An 11,491-nucleotide genomic window follows, 5' to 3' on the forward strand; every position below is an offset into this window, starting at 1 on the left:
CATGACGGTATTTCCCTAAATTGCTTTTTTCATAAATACTTCTATTTTCAAAACATGATAAATGGGTAATTACTAATTACTAATTACTATATAATTCGGGACAGTAATTATGGTACCCATAATGCAAGGGGCTATATGTATAATTGAAGTCGTTAGCACTCTAACAGATTTTTAATTTCCGTACAAGAATACCGTGCATATTATTGTCATGCTTACTATATCAAATTATTACTATCTTTATACCTATATAAAAATTAATGTATATAATTTATATGTGTGTCCATATGTCCAACCATGGCAACCATTTATATATTATTTTGAGATTTCCGATGGAATTTATTGTATATAAATGGTTGCCATGGTAATATATAAACAAATTGTTCATGTAGATTTGGCATTTTTAATGGGCAACGGAGTAACGGGATCGGAAAATTTGTTTTAATTGTTTTTAATGTTCTGTAATGAAATAACTATTAAAGATAATGTTCTGAAAATCTTTACTGCACTTCTCCTAACCTATGTGCATCTAACAAGACCCCAAACAACGAAATCCGCTCTCTGGTTTTGGATATATTGCGGGGCTGTTTTTCTGGATTCAAATTGTAATACTGCTTGAGTGTGATATCAGTTAATACATTTCTAAAAATTAAAAATCAAGAAAGTTTACATGCCGATCCTTGACTTGGCGAGCGTTTATATATATATATATATATATGTAGATAGATTAGACCTCTGAGCAGAAGATATGCTATTTTAAAAAGGGAGAGGATCAACCCCGGAAAGTTCAAACGGGGATTTTGAGATTTCCGATGAAAATTTTTGTTTATAAATGGTCGCCATGGGTTTTGAAGTTATTATAATAATAATTAATGGTAGCCGGCAACGAGGAGAACAGGATCAGCTAGTAGTAAATAAAACGAAATTTAATTATTTAAAATTCCAATCTTCTAATTACCGTCACGTTTTCATGGGTGAATTACCTACTTTATTTTTCATTACAATAACCGTATAGACCATTGGCTTTCAATAGGGGGGGGGGGGGGGTTTAGAAATAATGAACAAATTGCTTTTTATATAAAACTGTATAAATAAAATAAAGTTCTAATTTGTTCCGTTTGATAATAGGATAACTTACCGAATAGCATTATCTTATTTTTAATTCGATCTTGTTTTATTTACACTCGTATCATGACATCGTGTACGCATATTTGAACAATTTCAGTCACAAATATTTATAATAAACAGTTCCTATCTAGTTTTCTTTCTTTAATTCATTAAATTTTTTAACTGTAAATTAATCAAAACAATATACTTTGTAAATATTTTATCAGTAAAACTTTGATGAATAAAAAAAAAATTTTTGAAGTGGTTGCATTAAAAAAAACATAAAACAATTATAGTGCCCATTCCAAAAAGGCTGAAAAACTAGGATACATAATATTTTATGTGCTTGTTCCAATAATGGGAAAGGTGCCCATGAATGTTAATCAGCTTAAAATTGTATTAAGTAGTAATAAGTATTGCATTTTTTAATTTTGAGTCGAACTAAAGAAAACAAAAGTTATAATATTATTATATTACATGTTTGTAAAAACTGTGTGTAGTTGAACCTTATGTCTTAAATCATGATGTTACATGTACCAGGCTGTATTGTTGACAACGATAATCATTATTATTGCATTGAACACTTTCTTGTTGTCGTTGTCTCGTTACCCTCCGGGCCTATCTTTTCGTGTAGTATCCACGAATGATGGACATGTATTGATGATGGATTAGCCAAAAAAGCATTCGAGGCGTCTTCAACTCTCAACAGTCATCTTTGGATCGTCGAAGAGTAATCCACTGTTTCTCGCGATATTCATAAGAAATTTATAAGTATTTACTACGTCCATAATCGGATGGCTACAATGAAATACGACGAATATAATGTTAATAATAATATTAATTCGGATACACCATTCCACCCGCACGTCATTTGCAAAATAATAATAAGATAATACTGTGTATAAATTGTATTATTATTGAGTTTAAGATTATTATGATCCCCATTAACATTCAGCATTAGAATAACACGTTTTATCCTAAGAAACAAAAAATTTGAAATGTCTCTTTTATACCCATAATAACAAGGGGATAAAAGAGGTTTAATGATGACAGTCACCGTGATTTGACAGCTTTACACGGTTTACCATACATTCTACGCGTTATCGTAGGTACATAAAACTGATAATATATAGGCGTGACCCATGAAGTAACAAACGCATGCATTAAAAACGAACTATATATTATTAAAAATATAAAAGTATTTATGCTCTTGTAATCATCACGAAAGCATGCACTTAAGGATCAGAATGTAAAACCATTGACCTGTAAATTCAAATAATGCATGAAACATATTATAATTTATTGTGATTAGATTCGTCAGTATTTGTTCTCGGATAATACATTTTTCGTCGCGATGTACTTACATTAATATGGGCGACAAGGTCACTGTTCCGAGGCCGACCAGAAATTTATTGTTCGGGTTTGGTCATCGAACGTTCCTTTGTCAATAGTGTTTCATCGTGCACTTTTATTGGTTTTTATTCTTCTTCTCGTTATTTCTTATCATTCATATGATTTAATAGTATTATTATTGTTAAATTGTGTTATAACACATAATTTATTATTAGTATGGAAAGGGTCACGAGTCTGTATCTAATACGGATTTCTTTTTAAGGTGTGTGATCTATATATTAATAATTTTTATTATTAATATACGCAAAACGCTGAGATTAATACACGTAAATACACATAATATAGGTAATTCACTCACCAAAGCTGGGCAGTAACTAAATAAAAAAGTTAAATGTGAAGTTATAAGTTAATTTTTTATAGTTTTAATCAATTTTCTCAATAGTTATTTAATGTCACGCGAAAAACCACAGACAAATTACTAAAAATGGGATTTTAATTTAAACGCTTTGTTTATCACTATAATAACGAAGAAAAAATATTAATATTAATTCAACTTACAGGCTATAATAAATAATAACAAATAAAATATGCAGACTGAAAAACCGTCTCTGCTCAGAATCACCTTCCTCATACAATGATATCATTGAATTCAAGTTTAATACAATCCATAGACCCACTTGTAACCTACTGTACAGCAGAGCCACATCCACTGGATGCATGTATACTCCCGGAAAGTATTCTCACGGACTGTAGAATTCCAGAATGTAAATTGGCAAACCGTATTTTCACGGATCGTTTAAATTTGGAAAGTATACTACCACCAGACTGTATTCTCTCGGAAAAAAATTACGTACACCGTATACTCCCGGACCGTAGAAATCCGGAACAAAAACACACATCCATATTATGCTGGACCGTATAATTCCAGGATTTAAAACAATCGAACAGACATTGTAACGGACCGTAGAAATCCGGAAAGTTGGTGACTAACCGTATAGTCCCGGACCGTATTTCCTCGGAAAAATATACACACATACAAATCCTGATTCGCGATAGCCGATAAGCACAGTCTATAAGTATGCTATTATTCTTAGCCCCGTGTTTAGGGGTTTGATATAGACAATTTTATAAAATATTGCCCAACCCTTCAAACATCTATATGTTAACTGCAGGACTATACAATATACAAATTCATATTAGAATTAAAGTCTAGATTTATAATCTCCTAAAACATCTAAAATATAATGCTAATATTCTCTAAAAAAACCTACAAATATTATCCTTATATTATCTAAACAATTAGAAAAATATTCAAAAATAATTAATAATCATAATAGTTTATTATACCGATTGGTATTCGGTTTATTATGCTTTAACAATATGCAATAATTTTTAATTTTTTTTTTTTAACAATAGGTACCTAGTGAAGTATACTTCCATAATAGAATATTTCCACTATAGAAAAAGTTAAAATAGTGTTCCGAAATTTAAGTTTCTAGTAAATATAATAATATGTTACATTCCATAATTGGTTCGAAAATTGTTTTTTCTGGTTGAAGTTTTTTCCATACAATTGTATTCAAAAAAATATCATTCTATAAAACTAGATTTTCCAGTAATCGTGTGATCAAATTTTTATCTTTCAACGGTATTTTACAGGACATGAATGTTCAATTATAAATAATTCCTAGCATCGATAGACCTCCATCAATATTTTTTTTTGTGCACACGTGATTAAGGACAAGTGGACTGTATATTTGACGTGTAGGTACGCGTATCTACTACCTATATCACGAAGGCCTATATCTATAAATAAATATTAATTTCGTCTGGTTCAAAAAGTATAATTCTAATTACATGTATTCTCAAAACGAACTAATACCAATTAGTAATAAATAATAATAATCATCATTCTAATATCCATGATACAATGACCAAAAATTTAGCTATAATCACTGAAGAAAGTAATAATATTTAAAAATTTTATTAAAAAATTTTATTTTTAAATATTTTTTATCCTCATAATTTTTTAAGTTTTTTACTTTTTTGTATGATAACACAGGGTTTTAATTTTATATTCCAAAGCAAAATATTTTTCTTAGTATTTTGATACATGAAAATCAAATTTGGGGCTAGTAATTTATGAATCATAAGTATTTAAGGTTTCAATGAGCTAAGTGGAGTAGTCACTCATCAAAACTTTGAATATTTATAACTCATAAACTACTCACCCCAAATTCGATTTTCATGTATCGAAATACTGAGAAAAATATTCTACTTTGGAATATAAAACTAAAACCCTATATTATCTTTCAAAAAAGTAAAAAACTTAAAAAATTATGAGGATAAAAATATTTAAAAATATAATTTTTTATAAAAACGTTGTTTTATAAGCTACTTAAAACTATGTAAAAAAATTATTGATTAATTGTTAAATATTTTCTAAAATAATTTAGACTTTTTGAAATAATGAGTGTTGTTTGACAAAAAATCACCCGATATATGACCCAATATACAAAGGTCATTTAAATATTGCCCGGACATTATAATATAAAATGCCCAAATTGTTTACTTTGCCGGTAACAAATTTATATATTATATATATTAGCTGATCCCGTGCACTTCGTTTCCCGTTAAATGTACCAACTCTATAATATGACTTTGTTCAATTCGTTATTTAATATTCGGTGTATGGTGTTCAAAATGTATCTTAACTTTTCTGTTGCCTGAAATAAAAATTCTGATTCGCAGCAGTATATTATCAAGTAGGCAATCTACCTGCGGTAGATCGCGGACCCCGTGCTGTTTGTATGTAACTTTATAATTTAACTCTTAAATATCAAAGTTATACCAAGTATGTCACTGAACTCCTGAATGGCTGGACTAATTGTGAATGCCGAGTCTGTTGACCAATATTTCCTCCTCGTCCACGAAGACGTGGCATTGTTTTATGTACGCAACTTATATGTGAGTATAATACGCTCAATATTTATGTAATTGTGATACATATAATATCAAAATTCAGCGTACAAAAAAATTAAATGCATTGAATGAATACACTGATTTCACGGCAACCAATAATTATTATTATAATAGATTTAAAACCCATAACAACCATTTATAAACAAAAATTTCCACCGTAAATCTCTAAATCCCCGTTTGAGCACATTCCCTGGTTGGAACTAGGGAAATGATTTGTGAATCTAAACAATCCGGGGCGTCACCCAACACATACAAAAAAATTCATTCAAATCGGTCCAAACATTTAGGAGGAGTTCAATCACAACACACGTACAATAGAATTATATATATATTTAATTATATTTTGATTATAATTATATGTTTTAATAAAAAAAATACATTTTATTTTATTATGTATATTGATTTTTTTTTATTTATATTTTTGGTAAACTGCATTTGATTTCTGAGTGTATTATATATTTTTATGCTTTATATTTCAATATTAAATTATTGATGTTATATTTGAAACAATATAAATAGTATATTGTATGGCAAGGGCGGAAAGTGAGCTATTTCAGTCTCGGGCGACGTGTGTACCATGTTAGATTATAGGGAGTAGGCGTCTGCAGCTGGTTACTACATAAATATAGTATAGGTACACCGTACACGATATAATATAATCACAACAAAAACTTAGATGTATTTTTTTTTTTATTTGGCCGTTTTTTACACCGAGTTCGACAAAGTGTTATTGTAGTGACTCCTGATTTGAGATAATATATATCTACACTGTCGTGCAGCCGCTATATATTTTTTTTACTTAGCTTGCGCCTCGGTCGTGGCGCCGGATATAATATAAAATATAATGCAATCGAAAATCGACTCCTTCTATCATCGTCCATGTCACGGACTCGGGTGTTGTCTTTATTTTATTCTGTAAAAGTAAACCTACCAAAAGATAATAAATGGTTTGATCTGTTATATATTATTATATTTTAAAAGTAGATACCAATTACTATACGTACAATGACAGTGAAAAAGTACTTATGATCATTGGGGCGTCGGCGTCGCGTTGGCGGCTGCCAGTAACTATTTATAGGATATATACACACATACCTATTAAAATATATAATCAATGATATAATACATTCTAAATCGGCCACTTACGACCCTCGTCCACTCGTACATGCCACAATCCAGAACCTCATCCATATTATATATTGTACTAGGTAACTGTATCACCCAACTTCGCCTGGGAAAAAATGACCACCTAAAATGTGGTGCTAAATACGTAAATCGATGTATTTCGATAATAGATAAGGTCAAAAAGAAAATACATTTTAACTAATCATTATAGTACTTATTACAGTGGCGTAAATACAGGGTGGGCAAGGTGGGCAAACGCCACTGGCCTCGGGACCGAAGGGGGCCCCAGCCCAACATACAATACCTACACTATTGCCCATTGGTTATTTCTATATTCGTCATTCGATTCAAAATTTCACAAAAATATGTATATTATTTTGATATCTGAAAAAAATACTAGGAAATACGGACCTTATATTGGTACTATATGTAGGTATATGGTTTATACGCTAATAAATAATAATATATTATTGGAGGCCCGATTTGGGAAAAAAATATTATCTAAAACGTATCTCATATCTGGAACTAATGGCTTAATAACTCAATGGCTAAAAATAAAATGGGAAAACAAACTGATAAAGCCAACAACAACAATACTGTTATATCATAGCTTCAGCTCTGTTGCTCTATGTGCTACAAATTACAATGACAGTATTACACTGATCAGTATAGTGTACACACTTACCAATATTAAAATTTCCTTGAAGCTTTGAAAGTGTTTTGTTTTTTATGTTTAACTATTTAAGTTATAACATGGTTCGTATTTTTATTATTATTAAGTATTAAATTATTATTATTTTCTTTTTAATACATATGTATTAGTGACAGTTTATAATAAACGTGCTATACTGCTATTAAAAACAATACTAAAATATCAAAAATAATTCGCAATATAATGTCTGATAAAAAAAAATATTTGAGTGGATACCAAAAACGAAAAAAGAAGAATGATATTCAAGAGAAAATGTCAAAAATACCGAAAATCAACGCATTTTTTTCTACAACTCCTGCTGTTGTTCCTAGAATAGGTAAGTAAAAAATGGTTAGTCTAGGGTGAAACAATGCTAACGCAGTTTCCAAGGCGAAACGCAGCGGAAACGAATCGACGTTGGTTTTTTATTATTATTAATTATTATTTTTTTACCCGCCTTGGTATGTTTTTAAACAAGAAAAACCCTGGAAAGTTAATAGTTATAATTTTTAACATAACACTTTTTGACGGCGCACCAAAAATATTATTATTATTATTAATATTATTACAATATAATCTATTAAATATACATAGGTACTTTTGTATTTTATAGCTGATGAACCTCAAGCTTCAGAATTAAATGAATTATACCAGTCACCAGAATTTCAAAACTGTTGATAATTTGAATACAGGTAAATTAATCAATTTCATACTGTTAATATCAATATTGTAGTCATAATCAATTTAAATATTTCTAGTAGGAGTATTAAATGTCTAGTTAGGTATATAGAGTATAGAGTTAAAAGTAAAATAGAATTATCATATTTATTAGGGTGACTTATGCACAATTTTTTCTAAATTAATAAATTAAAATAATATTTTTTGTACTGTAATATATCAATTTAACTCAAATTGTTTAATCATACTTAAATCCTTAATAACATAGAAAATTGTAAAGTACCTATTATTAAGTTATATGCTGATTGCTGAACAATATTTACCTGTCATATATTATTATTATTATTATTATATATTTAGTGCACGTTCAAAAGGAGTTAAACCAGATTTTTACCTATAGGAAAAGCAATTTTTTCTAAATTAAACCTTTCAAACAGATTTTTTAACTTAATATAAATTTGAATAAAATATATTAGTGATTATTTTTATTTATTAATTATCATAACTAATTTTTATTTTTAAGGAAAAATTGATTTAAAGTCAAACTCAATATTGTGCACCAATACCAATGATTCAAGTATACCTGAAAATGATAGTAATTATAAAGAAGAAAATGGTAATTAACAAACACTAAATACTAACTATATTTTTTTTAAATAATATTAAATATGAAATTTTGGTGAATTAATCAACTAACAAATAATGATTTGATTTTTGCAGAACAAAATGTATTGAATCTTACTTTGACTAATCCAACTGATCGTGCACACTTTGATGAAGAAGTAGAGAACAGTGACATTAAAAGAAGCATTATATCATTTGGTCCATGTAAGCCAGTTAGGTATTGAATTTCCAAAAAATAATGAGGGCAGAAAATTTTCTTCTAATTTCTATTTTGTTTCTGCACGGTCTGGTTCAAAAATACCTCATTCTTGGTTATGCTATTCTACAGTTTTAGATAAAGCTTATTGTGAATCATGCTGGTTGTTTGCTAATAGAAAAAGTACTTCTTTTAAGTCTGAATGGATAAATGGAATCGATGATTGGAAACATTTATCACAAAGCATTAAACGTCATGAAATATCAATTCAACACTTAGAGTCAACAAATATGAGGATCATATGGGTGAAAAATAGAACGATAGATAAGGAAATAGAAATACAATATAGTAAAGAGGCTACATAGGAGAAATATTTTGCTACGTTTGATTAAAATAATATTATCATTAACAGCCAGAAATACTGCTTTAAGAGAGCACAGAGGAAAAATTTGATCATTAGAAAAGTGTTCAGAAGGAAATTTTTTACGTACAGTTAATTTATTGGCGGAATTAGATCCAATTTTAAATAATCTAGTGAGTAATCCTAAACAAAAAATCAAGTACTTAAGTCCATTTATTCAAAATGAGTTAATTGAAATATTGGCTAATAAAGTTCGTGAAATTATTTGTGATGACATCAAAAAATCTTGTGGTTTTTCAATAATACTGGATTCTACTCAAGATATTAAAAAAGTTGATCAAGTGAGTATTATCATACGTTATGTATTAGTTAACTATGAAAACAAGAAAATTGAAATCAAAGAATCGTTTTTGGGATTTTTTGTACTTGATAAACATAATGCTGTTGACTATGCAAACCTTTTACGTCAAACATTATTGACATTTGGTCTTAGTATTAATAAGTGTTTCGGGCAAGGGTATGATGGTGCTGCAGTTATGAGCGGAAAGCACTCAGGTGTTCAAACTTTAATTCGATCTGATTTTCCCAATGCTGTATATGTACACTGTTGTGCTCATAACCTCAATTTAGTGATCTCAGATGCGGCAAAAAGCTCTAGTAAAGTTCAGACATTTTTTAATACAGTTCAAGACGTTTACAACTTTTTTAGTGTAAGTGCACCTAGATGGGCTTTACTAGCTTTAGGGAAAGAAGTTGAATCAAAAATACAAAAGAAAACCTTAAAGAGAGTTTGCCCAACACGATGGGAAGCACGCCACGACTCTGTATTTGCATTAAAGGAACGTTATTTGGACATAATCAAAGCACTTACTCATATTCTACTTACGTCTCATAAATCTGATGAAACAAATTTAGGTGGTTCCTTGAAAAAGAAGCTCGAATCAGCTGAGTTTGTATTAATTTTATGTTTTTGGGAACGAATATTACGATCATTAAATGTAGTGTCTAAAACTCTCCAGTTAATGAATTTCAACATAGAATTTGCTGTTGTTCAACTTGATAGTGCCATTAAAGATTTAACTGATTTACGATCTAATTATAATAATATAGTAGAAGATGCCAAAAATCTTTGTGTTTCATGGAAAATACCTTTCAACTTCAATTGTAAACGTGAAAGATTTGCTGTTAGGTATCACAAAGAAGTTGATTGTGACCGAAGACTTTCTATAACCGAAGACAATTTTAAAGTTAAAGTATTTTATCCCGCACTGGACACGGCATTGTTTGAGCTTAAAGAAAGGTTTAAAGGTCTTAAAACAATAAGTGATGAGTTTTCTTTTTTAAAACCAATAAATCTTACTACAATAGAGGAACAAATTATAATTAAAGCGTCCTACGATTTACACATAAAGTATAAGAATGAGTTAAGTTCAGATATTACAAATCAACTTTTGTGTTTAAGAAATTTTCTTTGTGTTAATAACTCAACATCTGTGTTGCATAATATTAAAGACCTAACAGTTTATTGACTTGGCATCGTCTTTTCATGACGTTTTTACGCTATGTTTAATTTTTCTGACTATTCCAGTTACAGTTGCTTCTGCTGAACGTTCTTTTTCTAAGCTTAAGCTCATAAAAAATTATCTTAGAAACTCAATTTCACAAGACAGACTTACGAACATTGCAATTCTCAATATTGAAAGAGAAAAAACCTCAGAACTTGAAATTGACAAAATTATAAACGACTTCGCAAATTTAAAGTCAAGAAAAAAAAATTTTCTTAAGTAGTTTCAATGTTTTTATTAATTGCAATGTTCGTAAGTCGGTCCTGTGAAATTGAGTTTGTATTGTTTCTAAGATAATTTTTTATGAGCAAAAGTATTTCAAATAAAATAAAATAAAATAATGTTAGTTATATAATATTATGCATTATTAAATATTTGTATATTACCTAGTACCTACTATTTCATAAGTACCGAATTAAAAAGTGTTTCTAGTGATAAATGTAAAATGATTTTATTTTGTGGTTTATTACAACATGAGTAATATATTTTGTTTTTTTAATTTAATGTTATTCTTTAAACGTATCATACTTTTATAGTATTTAAATGATTAAATGTACCTACATTTATAAAATTTGTATATATATTATATATATATATATTTATATACCTACATTTTAAAAATACCTACCTAAAAAAATTTACAAGATGTGATTAGTTTATAAATGTTTATAAATGTTGCTAGGTTGCTTACAAGTAAGTAATGGGTAAATAATAAATATAACCTAATCTTAATAAGGATAAATCATATTTTATCACTGCTTATTTTTTATTTTTTTGGAGGGCCCATTTTAGTCTTTGCACACGGGCCTCCA

The 11,491-nt window shown here is 28.9% G+C and overlaps 1 protein-coding gene across 1 annotated transcript; it reads left to right on the forward strand.

The window, feature by feature from the left end:
- Nucleotides 1-7,459: 7,459 nt before the first annotated feature.
- On the forward strand, nucleotides 7,460-10,643 carry LOC132953612 (zinc finger MYM-type protein 1-like). Its single transcript, XM_061025989.1, has 5 exons — nucleotides 7,460-7,592; nucleotides 8,457-8,549; nucleotides 8,654-8,761; nucleotides 8,886-9,101; nucleotides 9,268-10,643. Exons 1-5 carry the CDS (start codon nucleotides 7,460-7,462, stop codon nucleotides 10,641-10,643), a joined length of 1,926 nt encoding a protein of 641 aa, XP_060881972.1.
- Nucleotides 10,644-11,491: the final 848 nt, after the last annotated feature.

Source organism: Metopolophium dirhodum, chromosome 1 (assembly GCF_019925205.1).
Source record: "Metopolophium dirhodum isolate CAU chromosome 1, ASM1992520v1, whole genome shotgun sequence".
NCBI lineage: Eukaryota > Metazoa > Arthropoda > Insecta > Hemiptera > Aphididae > Metopolophium > Metopolophium dirhodum.